General features: G+C 33.9%; 1 protein-coding gene across 4 annotated transcripts in view; it reads right to left on the bottom strand.

The window, feature by feature from the left end:
• LOC107031443 (histone-lysine N-methyltransferase ATX2-like) overlaps positions 1 to 19,510 on the bottom strand; it is a 36,553-nt gene extending 17,043 nt beyond the window's left edge. For 3 of the 4 annotated variants that reach the window (XR_001458208.2, XR_001458209.2, XM_015232827.2), the window contains exons 1-22: positions 18,119 to 19,509; positions 17,984 to 18,035; positions 17,823 to 17,897; positions 17,509 to 17,728; positions 17,133 to 17,256; positions 16,915 to 17,019; positions 14,960 to 15,147; positions 14,652 to 14,744; positions 14,469 to 14,566; positions 7,345 to 7,515; positions 5,393 to 5,530; positions 5,137 to 5,184; positions 4,428 to 4,545; positions 4,248 to 4,313; positions 4,098 to 4,159; positions 3,461 to 3,517; positions 2,794 to 2,862; positions 2,471 to 2,669; positions 2,012 to 2,290; positions 1,621 to 1,682; positions 1,328 to 1,405; positions 424 to 519 (exon numbers count right to left, since the gene is read on the bottom strand). Coding sequence is in view for 2 of the 4 variants with exons in the window: in XM_015232827.2 (XP_015088313.1) it covers positions 424 to 519; positions 1,328 to 1,405; positions 1,621 to 1,682; positions 2,012 to 2,290; positions 2,471 to 2,669; positions 2,794 to 2,862; positions 3,461 to 3,517; positions 4,098 to 4,159; positions 4,248 to 4,313; positions 4,428 to 4,545; positions 5,137 to 5,184; positions 5,393 to 5,530; positions 7,345 to 7,515; positions 14,469 to 14,566; positions 14,652 to 14,744; positions 14,960 to 15,147; positions 16,915 to 17,019; positions 17,133 to 17,256; positions 17,509 to 17,728; positions 17,823 to 17,897; positions 17,984 to 18,035; positions 18,119 to 19,317 (3,597 nt within the window). In the remaining 2 variants the exon portion in view is untranslated. Of the gene's footprint in view, positions 1 to 322; positions 520 to 1,327; positions 1,406 to 1,620; positions 1,683 to 2,011; positions 2,291 to 2,470; positions 2,670 to 2,793; positions 2,863 to 3,460; positions 3,518 to 4,097; positions 4,160 to 4,247; positions 4,314 to 4,427; positions 4,546 to 5,136; positions 5,185 to 5,392; positions 5,531 to 7,344; positions 7,516 to 14,468; positions 14,567 to 14,651; positions 14,745 to 14,959; positions 15,148 to 16,914; positions 17,020 to 17,132; positions 17,257 to 17,508; positions 17,729 to 17,822; positions 17,898 to 17,983; positions 18,036 to 18,118 lie in introns of all 4 variants that reach the window. The other variant, XM_027919654.1, reaches the window with a different exon arrangement.
• Positions 19,511 to 22,730: the final 3,220 nt, after the last annotated feature.

Genomic DNA, 22,730 nt, shown 5'->3' with positions numbered 1-22,730 from the left:
TTGAGGCTTAATCATTTCACCAACAATAAAATGGAATGTTTAAAGTCAGATCGTCACTATATATAGAAAGGTGACATTCTTTTCGGACGGACTTAAAGAAAAGAGCAACATATAAAAAGGGAATGGAGAGAGTAATAATTGACATGTCAGGCAAAGATTTATATATCAGCCCACTCTGGCATTCTCATGAAACTAAAATTGATAAAGTACTGAAACTACTTCAACATCAATGGATGAACTTCTTGCTTTTGCTTTCCCGAAAAACACAACAGGAAAGCTTAAGACTTATTAGATAAATGTTGCTCCCAACATAATAAATAACCTTTCAATGCGGGTGTTTTCCATCTAGTGCGGAGACAAAAGTTGACCCCAAGGGTACAAAGCCATCCAAGGAACAGGGAAATAGGTAAGGAAGAATCGTACTTCACATGAATGGTTGATCAAATGTGCAATGCTTCCAGCCCTTGTGGCATCTATAACACGCTGATCATCAATTCGGAACATGTATGTTCCAGCCCCCTGAAAGTAGAAATCATGTTATAATATGGTGAAACAATATATTTTCCACCAAATCACCAACTGGGGCAGCTTAGATCCTTCATCAAGCTGGTGCAAGAAAATGGAACAACCAAAATTGAAAAGTGATGGCTATGAAGTGCATAAGTATCTACTTATCACAAACTCAGCACACAGATGTCTAACTTCCTTCAATAGATACTCCAGCTACTAGGTATTAAGCATTGACCTTTGACAAGAACAAGTAACATGATCACCAACAATTCATTCTTTGTTAAATGTCCTACGCAGAGCAATGAAACTTAGGGGTATTACTTTTGTAAGTACAATTTTCAAGCCTTACTCACGAAGAAGTTTATTTACGGAACGAACAGCTTTCGTACAGCAGGTATTCATGGAATGTAACCTTTCCTTCTGATACGCATAAACCCACAATGTTTTTTTTTAATACAAGAGCATATTAGTGAACTTGTATCCTATCTGTGGCTAAAGAAACAGAGAAGATGCCATTATAGAGGTTTGCAGCGATTAATGGTACTTCCATCAATTACTCCCAATAACAGCCCAATAATAGTGAGTGTGTTTGGAATCCGTGTATTCAAGTTAGGAAGGTGTATTTGGCGGCAAATGTTGTGTTTTACGGCTTACACTTCTTGTAAGTGATAAAGATTACATTTCTCTCCACCAGTATTTAAAACTATAACTTCAATAACCACAAATAATTGCTACTACGGAAATCAAAAGGATTATTAGAAACCACAAGACTGACCAAGTAACACATAAATATCATAAGCCAGGATATAGTTCTTACCACTAGTGAGTTGTAAATTAGGTGCTCCCTTCGGTCGGCAATAGGAGGTCTAACGAGTTCTCCAGTGTATTCAATTACCTATCAAATAAAGGAATTATCAGTCCTTGGTCTTGAAACTCTCAAACAAAAGAATATAAGCATGAATATACCAATATGGCTACTTGCACACAAGTGGTAAGGGGAAAGATTGCATACACAACACCACTCCCAGAACCTACTTGTGGATAACACGGGATATGTTATAGTTGCTCAAAATCATATAACTGTAATAAAAAGATAAAGGGACAAATTACCATGTCTCCCGCTTTCTGAGGGAGCTTCGCAAAGATGCCAAACCCATGTATTCCGGATTTCCCTGGAGGTAATGACAATGTCAAAAATAAATTATAACCTGTAAGAGAGGGGGAATAGTGGTGATACCAAGAGCACAAAAGGAGGCTCAAAGTAGCATCAGCTAGCAACATAATCTAGTTAGGGATTCAGAATATTCAAATCGATCTACTTTAAGCTTTACTTAATCAGTTACTCTATTTCTACCATCAGTTATAACACGACAGAAGTCCCTAAAAGTGAAAGGCAATATTAGAGGATAGAATAAGATCGCAGCTGTACACAGAACACATCCATATACCAAGACAATTTTCATTTTTGCTTCACACAAGGTATACAAGATATTTAGCTTACCAAAGGCTAGTCTTTGGCCTAACGTTTCTTTCATGTAGTTGTATTTCTCAACCATTGAAACAATGCTCCTCGACGTAAGCTGTGAACACCTCAACTTTTGAAGGTCAAAGGTGTGTTTAGAACCAGCACATGAGGAAGACAATGTGTTGCTCGATTGATCATGTTGACTATGGCCACCAACCAAATATGGCCTATTTTCTACATACAATCGCTTCAACGATGCAGCTGTAAGGACTTCAGGTTCTTTTCTTCCTCTTCTTCCAAAATAATTGTAAGGCTCTATTCAATAACGAACCAGAAATCAGGAATCATGAAATGCTTTGTTACATAGTTTGCACACAGAAAATAGTACAAAAAGATGCCATCAATATAAAGCATAAACCAAAATCATTCATATAATTACAGATATTAGAATAACGACACATAAATACTAATGGAGAACAAGAAAGAATAGCACACCACTGCGAGCACATCCAGAAGGATTTGGTGGAGGAACATAGTCTGAATATTCACAAGCTTTTTGTCCCACACACTCATCAACAGCAGGACGCTCATTAGATACAGCTCTATGCTTCTTGCAGAAAGAAAGCAACCGAATGCACTGATCTAGTTCATCGTCATCCATAGGGATTAAATGCAATCTGTCTTCATCCTCAAGCTATAAAACATTAACATCAACAGAAGATAGGTTAGCCGTTAGCATAACAAACATGCGATAAGATAACACAAAGAATTCATACAATACATAAAAAAAAACGAGCACTACATTAAGAAGAGATCACCTCAACACAGAAGCCAGCAGCACGTGCACAAAGAGGATGATAAGCCACCCTACACACAGGGTTTGAGCACTACATCACAAGATAAGAAGGTCAACAAATTAACGAGCAGTTGAATAAGCATATACAGAGTACTACTCAATCATTGTGATATGGATACAAGTGCCTCCCCAAAAAGGTCAAATTAATAGTATATAGAAACGAACGAAAAGAAGAGAATAATTATATAAAGAAAGGAAGAAAGATAGTGCGAGAGAGAAATCGAGAAGGCAGAACTTATAGACAAGATGCAGAAAAAAGAACAGAGAATCCATTTCAATAAAGATAAATGGTCGTTGATCAGTCAATGCTTATCGTATATAAGCTAAATTTTATATATCAAGTTTTTTTACTAATCAATTGATAGAAGTCCTAATGATTATTTTTTCTGAAAAGTACATCTCTGATTCTCTTCAGAGGCACAGTAGAATGCAAGACAACTCATCCAACCGCACTTAACATTTCTAATAAATTTGTAGACTACCAATTAGCATTGCTATTCTTTAATATTTGAGCGCAATTATTAAAAGATGATCCTAAAAAAATAGAACACGGATTAAAAAATTAAAGCTAAATTGTAATCTCCTAAAACAATACATGAGGTTAGGATGAAAAACAACCACAAGGTTACCTGAATGCAAGCTCCATAAGGAACAGAACAGATACTACACAAGAGCTTCCAGCGGTCCTTCACAAAATAGCCAAAAAAAAAATCAGAAGAGATTGCGGCAAACCCTATCTATGTGGATAGGGTCCACAAAAAAAAGACTTTTTCTTTTGATAACCAAGCAATGAAAACTAATTGCATAAATCAGCAAGGTCTGATATAATGACAGGTACAAATCGTGCCTTTTACATATATTGCTTAGAATCAAAAATGCAAATGGCTAGTGATCTCAAGAAAATCTTTAAAATAGAAACAGAGCACAATGGCTAAAAATAGTAAAGTAGGCATTCCGGAATCATCAGTTCATCACTATTCAAGGTAATAATAACATAGGGACGATAGTGGGTACATAATTATGAGACACTAACGAAGTTATTTTATGGGGCTTGGCCATTATCAGTAGTATAGCCACATAAAATAAGACGTTTGTCAATGTAGAGTGAAGTCTATTCATGCATTATCATTGAGTCATAAAAGACAACTATGACTTGATTCCTGAACAAAACATGGTTGGGCCCCTTTAGAAGTGCAAACAACAGAAGAGGGCAATACTGAGGGGTGTTTAGACAATGATAAAAGTTAAATAAAACAGTAATAGTACCTTGTTGATCCTGCTCAAACCATCAATTGGCTCCATTTTCTTTATGTCGGATAAGCAAGTTTCTGAATCATGGTAAAGATAATCAGTGAAATTCACCCATCTACGAAAATAACAAGTCAGCAATGTGAAAAAAGAAAAAACAATAATAACCTGGTATCCAAATGGCACAAGCAAGATGAGCCCAACGTCCATCAGTTGTAGGCTTCATAGCACCACCTAATTAACATTTAAAGTAAGATATTCTTTAAAAAAAAGAACATTTAAAGTAAGATACACAAGCAGGAAACAAGCAGGGTAAATGAAGTGAAAAATGCAAGCAAAAGGAAGTACCAATAACAGGGCACAGGCAACAAGGGGGAGGGACTACTGGAGCCCCTGGACGACACAAATTGCATAACCAAAGTACTCCATCCATAGGCTCCCGCTCACCATAGCATCTAGCGTGAACCTGAACACATCATCACCAGCAAAGAATATTGAACCGGAAGAATAGAACCAAATATTCAAACTCTATTAAGAAGTAAGAACACAAACAGCTCACTCTAATATCAAAAGTAAAAGAGATTGTCAACCAGCATAGAAAATTGCAACAAAGTTTTAGCATCCATAGGGAGGAACAACAGAGTCAAATCAAATGATAGATAAGTTTATTCATATCACTCCACCAAATATTTTATGACCACCAAGTGCAAGTGCAAGTGTAAGTGCCAAGGTGCAGCAATATGCAGACAAATCTCTCAAAGGTAAAAGAAGGGATTTAACGTCAGGAAAGTTCTCACCTAATTTTCAGTTGAGACAAAATGGAAGCATCCAATAGGCATTTTTGACATAAAATGTAAATAATCATTTTGCTCAATAAATGTAAAAAAAAAAACTAATGCAGAGTTAACTGAAAACAGACAATTAAAACATCCTGCACAATAGATGTGTGGATAAGAGAAATAGCAAGCTGGAAAAACCCTGATTCAAAGAGGAAAGGGAAAGATACTACTACACTTTGGTCCCAAAAGGATGGAGAGACAGAGATGAGTCCGCTCACCATCATTCGGCATTTGTCACACTGCAGAAACAAATTATTCTCATACTCCTGTAAGAAAAAAACCTACATCAGCATGATCCAAGATAACTATTTCGTAGTTACTACTCAATTAGGCAAAGTCAAAACGATACAGATTATCCAGACGCAACTTCACTAGTAATATATAACAAGAACACCAAAATAGGTAAAAGAGTCCTCCAAAAATAGCGCATAAGCTGAAAAAGAAAGAGCATAAGTAATGAAAGCAGTTCCTAACCTCATCCATATGGCAAACGTTGCATTTGTCCAGATCTTTCCATTTAACACGGACAGACCTATAACCAGCCGGCAAGTCTTGATTTTTTGAAGACGCCAATTTCAAAGATTTTGCAAGAATCTTGTACTTTGATAACTCCTGACAGCATAATATAAGCTTTAGAAACTGGAAAAAACATAAACAAAATATAGAACAAAGCTTTCTGATACAAGTAAGTCATGCACAGATTAATGGCTCTCCAGTCAACAGTTATACAGTCATATGATCATTACATCCTGAATTAAATGCCCATCAACTTGTTATTATTCGTCTACCAAGCTTCTTCTGAACCTATGCCCTATGATTCTGACACAAATTAATAATTAATCGCTTCATAATAAAGTTAAATCCGTAAATCCGTTCAGTCCGTGCATCTCTTCCTACCATCATAATGCAACATATTATGTCCAGAAAACTCTTATAATTATCAATAGAAGTCTGCAAATGGAAACTAATTTCAAAAAAAAAAAAAAGAGAGAGCGACTGCAAATGGAAACATCTCTAGGGCTTCTAAATCATAGTGAGCTTAACGTTATATATAATATAAGCATCTTATAAAAATTGCTCCAATGAGAAATATATGTTTGTCAACACCTGCAGAAATAACCTCATAAAACATGTTCAACTGAAACAATACATAACTCTTAGGTTTGTGAAAGCAAGGCCTAAATGAGCAAAGAATTAGTGTTCTCAACAAATATAGTGAGAGAAATTTAGAAAAAGAATATTATTAAATTGTTGTTATGTCTACATTATTACATTGAGACCCTATTTATAGACCCTAGGATACAATCCTTTATCAAGAAGGATACTATTTAGTATTCCTATTCCTATTCTAATAGGATTGTATAGACATATTCCTATTCTAATAGGATTGTATAAACATATTCCTATTCTAATAGAATTGTATAAACCTATTCCTATTTCAATAGGATTATATAAACTTCTTCCTGTTCTAACATATAGAAACAAACAATTATGAATGAACCAGCCATACCCTTGGTTCTAAATTACATAAGATAAGCATACACCAAACAAAGCAGTGAACCAACACAGGACCCAACATTTTGGAAAGGTTGCACTACGTCATACAGGCTCTAGGAAAAAATTGCATTTTTTCATCTCAAACCATTTCTTCCCCTAAAACTAACCAACTTTTATTTTACCACCATGACTTACTTCCCGTTCATATTGCGCTACTAGAGAAACTGTGATTTTCCACGCAAAAAAATGAAATCAGATATGTAACTGCCAAATAAAAAGCATATGGTCCAACGTCTGAAGAGAAAAGTATGTACATAAGCAGACATATGGTAGTTATCTACCAATCAATCAGCTAGACCTTAATCCCAAACAAGTTGAGGTCGGTCAAATAAAGATTGTGATCCATACATAAAGACACATTTATAAAGATTGTGATCCATACATAAAGACACATTTAAGAAGAACTCTAAATATTCAAGATAGACTTATATTTGATTTATGCATCATCGAAGGCATAACAAGAATCTGCTGCCTTCCATTGCGACAAGATAATGGGATAGTCTGTTCTCTTCATACATTCTATTATAGTTATATGGCATAACATTTGTCAATTGATGCTATCCACCATATTCAGCTTCACTTGAAGATAGAGTGCATTTTAATGGTCTTATTTGTTTATATAATGTCTGTCTCATCTTATCAATTGATACGATTCGGTTTCAAAGTGTTGAATGAGGAAACAAACCAGAAGATAATATAATCACTTAGATCGTATTCAAAGAAAAATAAGACTGTTATAAGACAACTGCAAAGTCAATGGTCTTAATAATATCAAACATGCTCGGATTTTCAATAATAAGATGGTGAACAGAAATCGAAAGAACAGAACCACCATAAGATAAAGTTGAACAGAAGAAAACTAATAATACCTTTATAAGTTTCGAAATTTCAGGATGAGAAAAGCCAAACATATGAGAACCTGATCCAAAGGTCCTTTCACTTTCACGGCTAGATACTGATTCATCAAAATTGTCAACTTGTGTCTTCCTCATCTGTTTGTAAACTTTATTCCAGCAAGCAGATGGTGAAGATCCCTTAAACTGCAAAACAAGTGAACCACAATGACTAACATTAGCACTTCTCTGAACATTAATGGACTAAAATTAATGTCTAAGCAAAAAATACCAGCTAATTAAAAAAACAGATCAACTAGGTTTTCCAAGATTGCGGTAGAGACCATGAAATGTTAATTAGACACTAATGTATCAAATTAAAGAGGGAAAATGGTAACAAGCTGATGCGGTAGAGACCATGTTTCGCTTGGCTTATGATCAGAAGAGCATGTCTAACTCATGAGGTGTTACAAAGAAGAGATTCACAGATTTTTTTGAGAAAGTTAACATGGTATTATAAACAGAAGGAAGTACACCAATAGTGTGCTCCTAAGTAGTTACATCAAAAATATGAAGGGACATCCAAAACAAAATCTATCACTTATATCCTAAGATTCACAGATTTGCTCAAGGTGATTAATGTGTGATCAGGAAACAGAGGTAAATAGTCATTTGTTTCTACACTGCAATACAGCTGCCAATATGTGGAACGTGTTCTTACGTATTCTGGAAGTAAGTTGGGTAATGCCTAAAACCATCCTGGAGTTGTGGTAAGGATACAGAGACAGTAAAACACCTCTTTGTACACTGCAATTTCACTGACCATCTGTGGCAGATTTCCTTAATCTCAGAGGCATTTCTTGGAAGATGCCTAGTAAGATTGATGAGACTCTTTTCAGTTGGGAGGAGGCTGGAGTTGGGTACAAACAAAGAAAGATGGAGGATGATCCCTGCTTGTATATGGTGGACTATATTGAGAGAGAGAAATGATAGATGTTTTGAAAATAGGGACAACAACCTGCGGCAAGACAAGCTTAAATGTATTTTGTTGTTCTGTTTTTGGTGTACAAATGTCTACACCAATGAGACTGAGTCAATCATAGATGGTTTAGGGTCCATCTAGTTCCAGGCTTAGCATTGGAAGGACTATCTTTTTCTTCTTTTTGTAAATATGTTTTTTCAGTACTACCTAAGTACTGACTGAAATAAAAATGTTACTAGGTCAAAAAAAAAAAAAACTGGAGCTACTCAACAGTTGGAAGGGAATTGGAAGAAGAGGCCAGAGCGAAGATTGGTGGATGAACATTCCAATTTGTATCTAGTGGACTTTATGGAAGGAAAGAAATACCAAATGTTTTGAAGGCAAAAGCTGTAATGCACAGAAGATCAAAATGAAATGCCTAAGCCTTTTATTTTTTTGGTGTAAACAGAATATGGTGGGGGGAGGTAGTAACTCTAGTTGATTTCTTAGGCAAACTGTAAAGCTTTTTAGTTTTTCTAAAGGATGTGTTCCACCCATTGTGGGTTGTAAGTGCCCCAACTCATCATTCTTTTGATGATGATTTTTTATGAATACAAAGTTACTTCCTCCAAAAAAAAAAAGAAAAACTTACACACTAATGTGTCAAATTAATCCCTATTAGGATAAAGAGCAGAAGACATCAGAGCCAAGAAGTTGATATATGACAGCGTAGATACTAGACGATTCATCGATTCATCAGAGGTTCAACATTTCACAAACCAATACTTCAAATAAGGATGATGGAAGGTAGAGACTTCTACAATTTAGCTGGTAATAGTCTTCCAAGTTCCAAAGTTCAAGCTGAGACACTTTGCACACCCAAGTCAAACCTGAAGAGGCTGCCATATAAATTAACCAAAAAGGCCTCAGATGTTTTGCAAGAATAAGTTGTCTTGTTCATAGTCTTACAACAAGAAATACATCAGACTGACAGGTGTTGTGAAAAGCACTCGCGTAGTGTTTTTTTCCTCCACTGGGATCTGAACCTGAGAACTTATGGAAATTGTAAAAAACTATTTACTTGTATCTTGCAGCAATAGACAATATACTACTAATCAAAAGGAGAAATGGAGTACTAATCAAGACTTAAGAGCACTATTGTCAATTGCCACATACTTTAGGTTACAAGTACCAGCTATTTGTTTAATGAAAATTAAAAGACTTCAAAGAAACTATTTGTAGAAGTCGATATAAAGTGCCAAGAAGTTGCAGTTGGTTCATGGGAGACTATTACGACCCCAAAGAGTTGGATAGTGTGAAAGTGAAAGATCTATGGGTTATTAACAAGACCCCATCAAGAAAAAGGATTTCGATTTAAATAGAGCATCAAGATCTAGGTGATAAAAGAAAGATATGGGATTGTGGTCTACGTTGCTCGAACTCTTCAAAAAATTTGACGGCGTGAATGACAGATCCTTCAAAAGTAGTGACTTTTGGAGGATCAGACATGGGTGCAACAATATATTCGGGGAGTCCGAGCAACATAGATTATGGAGAGGGGGTTGGAGGACTAAAATATCACACTTCCCTTCGCGAGCAAACTGTGGAGCAATGTTTTGAAGTGGTGGTAAAGAGTTTAGTAGTAGCATTACTTCTTAAGGTAGAGTATATGCATATTGAGATTCATCTCCTAACATATTTTGTTTTATAAGTTTCACACATCTACAGAATACAATGCTAGATTGGCTACACTACGACGGGTAGTTCAGATTTTACATGAAAGAGATCCAACAAAACTTAAGAGTCAGAAGAAACCTTTAATACTAGGAAGTAGTCTAATACTGAATTTCAAGACTTTGATTGCTCCATAAATAAATTCCTAGTATGACAACTAGAATTCTTAATTACATAAGAGTCGGCCTTTCCCTATCCACCGATTTGGACTCCAAGGTTCCAAGAAAGGTGTGTTTCTTAAGTTGGTTGCCAACAAGGACAATGATTTCGAAAATTAAGAATTTGAGGATTACATATCTTATTTGGTATTTTATTTGTAAGAGTGTGGATGCACAATGGATCATCACCTTTACATTGTCGAATAATATCTCACTAAAGGTGGAAAATCTCTAGGTAATTGGCTTGCAATGGGTGATGCCAACAATGTCAAGAAGGCATTGTTAAGCTAGACATCAGGAAAGAAAGATAAAGAAGCTTTTGAAAGGGTAGAGAAAAATCTATATATCTATATAACAGGACTTCGGCCCTATGAGAAGGCACTATCCTAGGCTAGGGTTGCTATTATCTAATTTACTAGATTTTTGCATTAACTTCCATCTATTTATCTAATTTCCTATAGTTCTAAATTTGTTTTCTTAAATTTCACCTAATATAATTTTTAATATTTATCTCTTTCCTCATTATTAGGTACCATTTATAATCTTTCGGAAAGGGGTTCCATATATCACTACAACGCCGCCCATTTCCTTTCTTTTAAATTTCAAACCAAATTCCATTTTCTTCCACTTCTTCTTTTCTCAAATTTCTTCCCAATTTCGCGAATTGCCTTGTTAATATTCCTTCTCTTCATCCTATAAAACTTAAAAGTAAATTTGGGAGATAAATCCTTAACGGGATAACTTTAATTTAGAAATGTCTTATTTCATGTGTGGGGATGTTGTCGAGGTGCTCAATTTTTTCCATCTGATCAAAATGTAATTATCTCACTTTTTTAAAGACCTACTACATCTCTATCTTTATTTGTTAACGAAAAATGAGCTTTTTTTATGATTATTAATAATAAAGAGAAGGAAAGTAGAGAAAAAAAGGAAAGATGGAAATGTGTCGAATGTATACAAAACAAAAAAGAGTGTACACAGTTCTCCTTTCCTTATTTAACTAATATGAAACATTTGAATTTGTGTCTTAATTTTCTTTTTTCACTTTTTAAACCTCCTCCCATTATTGTTCCTCATTGATGGCATAATTTGTAATTCTCTTTCATCTAAAATAACTAATAGAAAATTGAAAGATACAAAGATCAATATATGTATGAATGTTGTGTATATATGAATAAGGTTGGTAAGATGATGCGACATATCTCTGGCATCAAAAAATAAATTTATCTTTTTCCACTTTAATCCCAGCATTTTGTTATAAGATTTCAAATTGAATTTGTCCTTTCTTACTTTCTCTTATTTAAAGATCCTTTACTAGAAAATAATGTTTCTTGACTTTTAATCCTCCTCATTCCCTCTTCAGAAAATTTTTCAAAAAAAATGATGGAAGTAAACCTAACTTGAATGCTAAAATTTTCTTATTAAAAAACTTTTAAAAAGTATGCATCAAAAAAGTTGTTTATCTAGAGATATAATTTTCTACTTGATAATAACTCAAAATATAGACATTTTGATCAAAGTTTATCCATTATAAGATTGTTTTTATAATCTTAGGTTATAAATGAATTTGACTAAAGTGAGTAAAATTTCCTTTTTTTTCCTTTTAGTAATCGAAAAGTAAATGAACGGTCTTGTTGTAAATTATTGATGATGATTCATTGAAGAAGAACAACAACACATGGGCTATAGAAATGTATAAGGGGATTTAAACATTAACTAATTTATCCAAGAAAAAGGCTTTCACAATTTATAATCAACAAAATATTGCCAAATGTATCTTTATTGTTGATATTTGTTACTTATACAACAAAAACAAAAAAAACTTCATCACCTAGTGATTGTATATGTAAAGTTACTATGTATAATATTGATGTAGTCTTAATATCAATATTTTCTTTCAAGATTTTTCTTTTGTGAAACAAATTATATGAGAAATGTTAGAGCCAACCCAAAAAAAAATATAATATATCACAATTTATAGAATTAAAATTATAAAGAGAACTTTTAAAATTCATTTATCTGTGTTTATAACCGCATGAAATGCAGTGATTACTAGTTTTATGTTTGAGGTAATATGTTCTTGTCTATTATTTCTTATTGATGCACTAGTGAGAATCTAGTTTGTGTAAATTTTGGGGTGTCTTTCACGGAGAATCATATTCTTTGTGAATTCTCTATCTTTTGATATATCACTTGTAAACATGAGTTTTTCTTCCCATCGTCAAGAAAATTGTTTTCCCTTACCCAAAAAATATGGTTTTAACTTTTAAGCCTCTGTGAGATAAAAATGTCTTACTTGTAGAGAGTCATATCTTTGATTAGATATAGAAACGTTTTGCGTATGAGATGTGTACAAACCAAATAAATGAATTTATTACTCCATATGGATTAGGGTAAACAAAGTACAGTTTTAAGCGTTCATCAAAAATATCTATATAGAACACAAAGTAATAACTCATGCTCTTCTCCAGATATTCCTATGAAATCTCAAAGTGCTTGAGATCCGTAGTTGACATTTTAATGGAATGTAACTCATCTTGTCTTATGTGGGATAGGCAACATAAATGCTGAAGGTTGAGATATAAGGTTAGTAGGTAGAATAATGTCACACTTTAGGTAGGATATGAAGGAGACCAGCCTCCTCTACAGTTCTTCATAATAGTAGTATTGTTTAGGATTAGCATAACTTATTATTTTGTGATGTGTTTTACAATCTTCTTTGCTCTATATCTGCTATATATGTCGTCATATATTTTCTCCATGCATGCATTCTTCCTGTTCTTTTTTCCTCTCTTCCTTCTTTTCCAATTGTTTCCTTTTCTTGTTTTCTCTTCTGAGTTGAGGATCTCTCTCTGCCACACAAAAGTCAGGGTAAGGCTTGCATACATTCTACACTCGCTAGTCACTTATGGGATTCCACTTGTATGCTGTTGTTGTTGCAACCCATTTGGTCTTATCCTCCATCGTGTAGTCCTTCACCTTAACCATTTTTTTATCACCATGGCGATCCGAGCCAGCTTATGTGCATTCATTTATTTCATCTTAGAGTGTGCTTGACCCTATTTTGCTTAAGGTGTTCGATGTGTGAGAAAAAGGCAGATAAATAGCCACTTGTTCTTGCACTGCCGGACAGCTGCAAATTTGTGGAACATGTTCTTTTGTATACTAGGCATAAATTGGGTGATGCCCAGAACCTCCTTTGATTTGCTGAAAAATTGGGAAGGAGTGGTGAGAAGAGGGCCACAAGAAGACTGGTGGAGGAGCATTTCAGCATGCATTTGGTGGACATTATGAAGAGAGAAATGAAAGATGTCATGATGGAATAGCCAGCAGTTTCCAGAATACCAAGATGAGGAGCCTTAGCTTTTGTATTTTTGGTGTAAAGAGGATATAGTGGGAGAGATAGATAGTTTAGTCGATTTCATAGGACAATTATCAAGTCTCGTGTGTAGTTTTTGATCTTGATGATACCCCTGGGTTAGTAAATCCCACCCCATCAGTTTTTACCTGATGGGTCTTTTGGTGTGAATATACAGTTAACCTTATCAAAAAGAAAATGAGCATATCATAGTTCAATGCAATTTATCTACTTTTATGACAACCTTGAAAACTTCAGTTTGGTTTCTTAATTACCCTTTCTTTTATAAGTAGTTTTGATTTACCCTTTTAACCTTTGGGTATCCATCTATCTCATAAGAGAGAACAGTACAGTGTCATTTCCATCTAACTGAAAACCTTAATGAGCTTCAATAGCTCAATTAGTTCTTTATTACATCCAAGGATAACTTTTGTCCAATGCTTAAAGATCACAAGCAGTAGTTTGTTTAACACAATATTTCTCAGCAAAAAGTGAAAAAGAACAGTTCCTCTCAAAAGCTATGGAGCAGAAGTTTTTCATGAAAGGATATCCACAATCTGAACAAGGAACCCACTATTTTAAAAGTTAGCTATAATATTTAACTTTTTTTTAAAACTGGTAAGGTTGTATTCTTCAGCATTAAGGGCATTCTGGCCACCAATAAAAAGTGTCAATTACAAACTTCCTATCAAATCTACAATCTGATCTGTATCTACCATAAGTGAGCTATAATATTAGACATGAGATAATATAGTCAGTGTCTCAGTCAGATAAGAGACCACAGAACTATACAGCATTCAAAAACTGAATTATAATGAAAGGAGTATATAGCATACAGGTGAGCAACTGAAGTAATTAAAGAGAGAAATAAGAACTTGATTCGACATCATCAAATTGCAGAATACAGAAAAATAAAAACTTTACTTGACATCATAAAATTGCAGAATACCTGTTCTCGACTATCCGATGTAACTCTAAATAAAGGTCGTGTCCTGAAATCAGGATCTCTCAGTACCTCCATCTTATATGATACACGTACACTGGGATCTGGCTCAATTAAGGAGTAGAAGAAATGATCAATTTTATACCACTAAATTCAACCAAAGGCACAGCAGAAATGGAAAACAGTCACCTGTTACTGATGGCAACTTCCTCACAGCAGTATAACCTTCTGGCCAGATAAATTCCTCATCTCGAAAGAGCTCCGAATCTTCTACTATTTTTCCTAAATAAGACATTCGCACATTGAAGAATTGATATATCACAGTTATTGATTAAGTGAGCAGAGAGCATCAACCTAAGTTATGACAATAGGGAATGTTACTCGTCAAAACAGAAAAAAAAATGAAGACCACAGCACTTTGGTGTTTCAATAGAATATTATTGCATTCTTTTTGCTCTCTAATCAGTATTTAGCTTAGATTTGAAGAAAGAAAATACCAAGGCTAACTATTTTCAAGTCCCCCAATTCAAGTGGGCAACTTCTGACTTCTTCAAGCTTTTTCCTCAACCCCTCATCCTCTGAATCAGAACTGCCTTCATTTTCTTCGTTTTCATTATTATTATCTGCATTAATACTATTCTGCAACCACAGCATCCCCTCTGAGAGCTTTTGTTCAGAGAGATACCTGATCAAGAAAGTTGAGAATATGAAATCAGAACAAACATAGCAACCAGGATACAGGGAAAAGGGACTTCTTGATCAAAAACTAACTGTGGTGTACGAGCCAGCTTGACTAATTCCAGGAGCTACTTGTTATCCCCACCAGCAGAAGGACTGGGTAACATTGTTAATCAGAGCTTGAACGAATGGGAAGAAAGCACCTAGTGTTTGTGCCTCAGATGGGAAGGTAAAAGGAAACTTCTTTGCAACCAGAAGAAAGGAAAAGGCAGAACAAATCTCTAAACTTCAATCACAACTTTGATTTATAAGGCAGCATGTTTCATGAAGGACAAAAGAAACCCTTGAACTCCATAAGCTGAGGAAAGTAATGATTCTAGAGTAGATTTTGGGTCTGAATGGGTGTAACATCTCAACTTCGCATGAGAACTTAAGGAGATGGAAACGAATAATAATGTGTTTAACAAACAGGAAAGAATTTTTCTTCCCAGGGTACTGAACAAATAGGGATGCTCGGAGGGTGTAATTTTAAGGTCAAATAATTTTTTTACAAAGAATTGTTAAAGACAAAATCCGTAAGGTGCAAGCAGTTGCACTGCCTGGTTTATCAAAGAGCAGCAGTCCAAAGTTGAAGAACCAAAAAGGCCAAAGGCCTGCAGCAAATTGATATAGCAGCAAGCTACCCTACCACAAACTGCCACTTCAGTGAACCAGGGGCTGATTTCAGTAAACCATCATAGACATCAGAAATGTATGACACTGGGCCTTGGGAATCCTAATTTTTTACGCAATCCAGAATAGAACACCAAAAGATGTAGGTGCTATTACATTTTGTTTTTCCAAGTAAAATGCACATGATCACAATGTTTTGACTGGAATTCTAATACATTCTTATGGACAGAAGGAAATTATATAACACAAACATCTGAAAATTGGTACAAGTGGGTTGCTATGTTGAGGTCTTGAGTCACGGATCTATTCGAAACAGTCTCTCTATCCTACAAAAGTAGGGGTAAGGTTGTGTATATCCTACCCTCTCCAGACCCCATATGTCGGTTTATGCTGGGTATGTTGTTTGTTTGTTTATTCTTTTGGATTGCTATGTTGAGCTTAGATCAAGGTTGAACTAAGACCAAAATCTTATACTCACACCTAACTATTCTGCGAGAAACAAATTCAATTATTTGGCTTCACTTTATTTAAAGAATAATACTATCCATATACCAAATAGATACCTTAAGATCTAAGATCATGTTGAATAGTGTATACTGGGCCCATAAAGTTCAATGTGTGTGAGAAAGAAGGATCAAAAAATGGCACCCAAGGGTGTGGACTAGTGGTTAATGAAGTGGTTCGGAGCCATGAGGTCTCATGTTAAAATCCTAGCAGAGAAAACAAACACTAGGTGATTCTTCCAATCTATCCTAGCATTGGCAGCCCTAGTGGACAAAGTTACCTCATACTTGTTGCTGGGGAGGTGGAGGTATCCCATGGAATTAGTCGAGGTGCACAAAAGCTAGCCTGGACACGAGACACTATGGTCATCAAAAAATAGGATCAACAATGCAAAAAATACAACCAGTGCTACCACAGTTATAATCATCAAAGCTCTCACTGGAAAGGAATACAGTTTATTTATTGAGACAATTATTTCTACAAGTTTTTCCCCAATTCAAGTATTGACAGTCAGAAAATGGGAAAGATCAACAAAATCTAGCAAAGGGCCTGAAAGAGGGAAAACTACTAAAATTGAATTCAGATCGACAAGGCTCACATTTTTGCTTCCTCCAAACTTTGAATAAATTTTGGCTTTTTGCACTTGAGGTGAAAGGAAGAAAGAAGCCCTCTTAAGAAAGAGATAACTTGCTTTAACTTGACCCTGAAATCCAATAATAAAGTTTCATAAGCGCACAAGGAAAAGCTGAGCATACTGCTGCTTAAATGGTAAATAGAACTCCAATTAGATCCACAACAAACTTCCAATTAACACACCTAGCAAAATCATGCGTGCCAAAAAACTGCACAAGAACTGATTTTTCCCCTGAAACTTTGTTTAGACCTTTACACCTGCCAGCACGAGATTCATCTAAAACAATGGCAGGCCACATGGCATGACCTGTATTGACAAAGAAAATCAATGAAAAAATAGATAGTTGCTACATTTGAGAGATTTTGATCTCCCATTATGTCCCAGGAAGTAAAAGATCATGCATAATTGAGTTGATAAAAAGATTTTATCTTTGTTATTAATTCTTCTTTGAGAGCTCAGGCTGCTATCTAATTTGTGTATAACCACGAGTGGATGTGATAAAGTTACAAATCAGACCTGATCGATAGTCAGAAGTAGAAAAGGGAAGCCATAATTTACCAGTCAGCTTGGCCCATATAATATCTCCGGGCTCAAGAGCTTCACAATCAGCCAAACTAGCAGCTAATACAATCATTTCATCAACACCGATTACATCAGTTTCAGGACTCGTATCGCGGGGTCTCAACTTCAGACGATTCATTTCCTCAAGTGTAACAGAAAACTTGATCCTTTCATTTGATAAGAGCAGATCTTCTTCATCCCCATCTACATATTTCACCTGCAATGGACTCGAACACGGAACATGTTTCATACACTCGACCATCAAAAGATCAAACATAATTTATATAAAAAGGAACCAGAAAATCAATTACATGATGTCGTCCAGTCTCTGAGTTGTACCCAGTTATACGACCAGTGTACCAAACAGCATCTAATGGCCAATACGCCTATGAAATAAGACTCCTCAGTTAGTTGTTTGAACTGATAATAACAATAGTAAATTCTAATTATTCCAAGTTTGATCAATTCACACCTTACATTGTAGTCCAATAAATTTCTTGGGATCAACTCCTTCAAAACTCAGCCTGTAGTACACATAAAAAAACACTTCTATTCATGACAGCGCACATATATAAAACACAAAATTGAGCAGGGAAAAAAAAAGTACCAAACCCATTTCTTTGTCCGAATTGACCCTAAGCATTTTTTATTCAAGCTATTCCCCAAAATACAATGTTCTTTTTGTTCCTTCATGTTGCCCGTTAAGTTAAAATCTTTGGAATTGCTACCATGATTGGTGTCGATTTTATTTTTACCAGCACTATTTCGAGTTCCTCTCGAACAAGACTCATCCAACAGACTAATTACATTAGCTTCTACCCCCAAATTTTTTTCCAGCTCTGAATTAACCACCTTACTCCTCTTCTTCTCCTTCTTCATAATATGTTTCACAACCACTGCTCCATCATATTCTCCATGGTCATCCCGCTCACTCTCGGTGCAAAAATCCACTACTTCTAAATTTTCCACCTTCTCCTTATTCTTTATAATTACTTCCTCTTCTCCGTCCTCAGTTTCCCCCTCGTCTACTCTGTTTCCCTTGGAAGAATTGGCTAATCTGACAGAGTGAGAAACCAGCTTTAAATCTCCGACATTCCTATTCTGCTTATCCCTACTCTTTATAGGCTTCTCCTTGTCTTCACTCTCATCTTCTATGTTTCCATTGAAGATATTGGCTAATTTTTTCGGGTGAGGAACTTGGTTCGAATTGCCCACTTTTCGCTTCTGCTTATTATTTAAAAACATTTCATGGTCTCTTCCCTCGTCTTCTCTATTTCCATAGGAGAAATTCTCTAATTTCATCTGCGGAGAAAATGGGTTTGAATAACGCTCCTTTCTCCTCTGATTCTCTTTAAATTTCACACCCACTTCATTTCCTTCACCGTCATCAACCCCACTTTCTCTGTCACCATTAGCTAATTTCACCGATCGAGAGATTAACGAGTCGTAAAAAGAAGGTTCGTGTCGTTTCCTTTTGCGACGGCGAGTGTAGCAGTGAATAATAGGGAGTTCCCTTCCAGACATTGAAGAAATGTGATGTGTTTGCGAATGCTTGTGGTGATCGTCGGTCTCCAAATGTGGGAGGATTTTGCGAGCAGCTTTAACTTTTTTCGACCCACTAGCGCCCACGTAAGGGGAAGTAGCGGAGTACACATCGCACAATGGGACATATCTCAAAGGAGTAACTCTCTCTCGATCGTCATCCTCTCCATCCACCTGTTGATTTCGTTCCTCCTCTTCCAACAACTGCTTAGCATTCGTATCATCATTGGGCGAAAGAGTTGAATCAGTTAACGGAAAAGCCATAATTGAGCAAAAAGATGCACAAAACCAAATTAATTTGATTTTTCTCTTTGATTCCGTCAAAAAGGATAGATTTTTAACTGAATTGGCACTGGAATTTGGGTTTCTAGGGTTCGATAGAACGGCGGATTAAGGGAGAGTGGCGTTTCCCGCCGCAACTGAGATGCACGGCGTATTTATACGGAGGGGGAAGAAGGTGTCATGTTTCAATTTTGTAGATTCACATAATAATGAAACTATTTTTTTTTTTTAGAAATATGGTTTCATACTCTTAGGAGTCAAATAATTTTTTATTAAGAATTATAAAATAAAAAAAGAAATTTTTCAATTTGTCATGGACAAAAATTTTCACAATTAAGACAGCAAATGAAAGAATTGAAGATAAAAATTAAATGATTATCGTATACCTTGTTATGAAATCTAAAGTTATTTATAAAAAATTGGATTCGGCTCTTATATATCAATTTTTTCTATATTGGGACTAAAATTAATTTTATAAAAATATTATCGTTATTGTAATATTTACACTTATTTGTCAATCTATGATGATGAATGAAGGTGCATGTTGAAAAGGTTCGAGATTTTTCTAATGTAGTATAATTTGAGAAGAAAGAAAAAATTGTGTGCACGTTTTTAACGTGAAATGTTCGTTGAAAGATATCTTAAAAGTTCGTTATTTTGTATTGTGTATTTGTATGGGAGGGAAAATAAGAGATGAAACCGGTTTCATTATTGTAACTTTATGACATTTTTTCTTGTTTATTCGATTAAATTCAAATATGTTACATTGATAATGAACTCTATAAAGATATTATAGTTATTGTAACATTTACTATTTATTTATCATTATAAAGTCGATGAATAATATAAGTACATGCCAAAAAAATTGTTGAGTCATCTCATGCACGATAGTTTAAAAAAAAATTGTTATTTTGATATATATTTTTAAAAAAAAAAATTTCACGCAATATGCTTCTTCTTTTACTGAAGTTAAAAGTTATTTATACACTATTTTTTTCTGCCATTACTGTGCATGTTTTAAGAAGTACTAAGTTATTTTTGAAGTCCTTTTAACTTTGATAATAATGATACAGCACGTTTATGTATACATGAATATATGGTGTATACATAATTTATACACGCTCATAAATATCATAAGAAATTAAGATTTGCTTAATATGTTAAAAAAGTAACTTATAACTTTTAATTTATAAGATAATCAATTCAAATAGATTCTTACTGATGATATGGTTTTTATTTGGTGAGGTATCAAATTTTCATTATTTTTTAAAGAAGATTGGAAAAAAAGTCATTGTAATGACAATACACGATGTATTAATACAAAGAGGGAAGGAGATTAGAGAAAGTTTGTTTCATTTTATAGATTATTGTATAATTTAATTTTGTCATATAATATTTTATTTAACAAAGACGATATTATAAAGAAAAGAAATTACTTATTAAAAATCTCATCACTCCACTTATTGATATAAACAGAACTTTTAATCATAAAGACAATAATAGAGGAATTTGTTGTGTTGTTAGAGACTCCAATGGTAATTAAATCATAGGAAAAAAAATTATACTGAATATAACCACTAATTGTTGAGCTCAAAGTCATCTATTAAAGTTTTGAAATTAAATGACTATTGCACTATTATTTTTTACTTATGAAGATATATTTAACTTTGGAAAGGTATTTCAATTATTATAATATTCACGTTTTATATTTTGATTTTGTTAGTAATTAGTGTACATGCTTGTTGATTGAGTTAAATTCCAATTTTGTTAGTAATTGATGTATATGCTTGTTGATTAAGTTGATAAATTTAATTATTCAATATAGTTTTAGAGAAGGAAATATATTTGTTCACGTTTTCGCTAGGATACAATCAAAACTTTCAATACTTAATTAACCATATAGTTTATTATCTTTACTCTAAAACGGATAAATATAAGACGCAATACATTTTTAAAAATAATATTTAATGTTACTATTTATTATTGAAAAATATATATTTTTAAATGTTAATGTTTTTACGAACTTCATGCGCGGGATATTTTTATCGTTTGAAATATGAAATCTATTATATTACTATATTTTCTTAACATTTTAAATATGTTTGCTCTTTTTTAAATAATTTTTAGTGACTTATTATGCGTAATTTAAATTTTATTCAAACGTTAAAAATTAAATATAATGATCGAACATTATAGGAAAAAACAAAAAGAAAATGCGTGCAGACAAATATTACAACAGAGGATGCCGCAAAATCCAAAGCTCAAAAACAAATCTCAATTTTCACGTTGTAGGACCCACGCACCACCTACTACTACTAATTAATTTCTTATTTTCCATATGCGTGACCCCACGCGCTGCCGACCAATAAAAAATAAATTATTTCTAATTTTTTTAAAAAAAAGTTATTTGATATTCGCATATTAGTAAAAAAAATGTTATGTGAATTATTTATTAGTTCAATTTATTTTAATTTATAAAATAATTAAATGAATTTTTAATCTGCATATATTTTTAAAATAAATAAACAAAATATATTTTATTAAGTGCCACAAAGTTATAAAAAACAAATAAAAAAGTTAAAACTAGCTAATAATTGTACGATTTTTTTTAATGCTTTAATTCCATTTATTTTAGTCGAGGGTGTAATCAAATATTATCATAAATAAGTGAATAATGTTTTTTTTGGTATATGAATTTTACATTATTTTTATTGTTATTATTATTATTATTATTTATTATAACTTATAAATTGTGTTTTTGTTTGAATAAAGTGAGAGAAAAATGTATAAACACATGCAAATATGTGTATCTTCGTTTTATACACTTTATACTTATACAATACAAATATTCTCCTATTCAGTTCTTTTTGTCTTTCTCTTTTTCTCGCTTTATACAAACACATATTATACGAAATGTAATGTATAATTTATGATTGTATAAACCAAAGAGCGAGCGATATTTGATATACAAATATTTTATTTCGATTCAGTTGTATACAAATTCAAATTTTATACATATATACAAACACATAAATTGAATTGAGAGGTTGTCAATAATTTATACAAACGAGAGACTGCCAACAATTTATACAAATGGTTTGCCAGCGAAATTATACAAATCTGACGAGGAGCCAGCGATTTATACAAACGAGAGATTATCAACAATTTATACAACTGGGCTGCCAGTGAAATTATACAAATCTGAAAAAGAGCCAGCGAATTATATGTCACGACCCAAAACGGGCCGCGACTGGCACCCACACTTATCCTACTATGTGAGCGAACCAACCAATCTAATCCCCAACATTTCAACCATAAATAACAAAATATAATGCGGAAGACTTAAAACTCATTAATGAAAATCGATTAAATAACTTATAAAAACTCAATACTAT

Source organism: Solanum pennellii, chromosome 9, assembly GCF_001406875.1.
Source record: "Solanum pennellii chromosome 9, SPENNV200".
Classification (NCBI taxonomy): domain Eukaryota; kingdom Viridiplantae; phylum Streptophyta; class Magnoliopsida; order Solanales; family Solanaceae; genus Solanum; species Solanum pennellii.
This window is presented reverse-complemented; position numbering and strand designations above follow the sequence as displayed.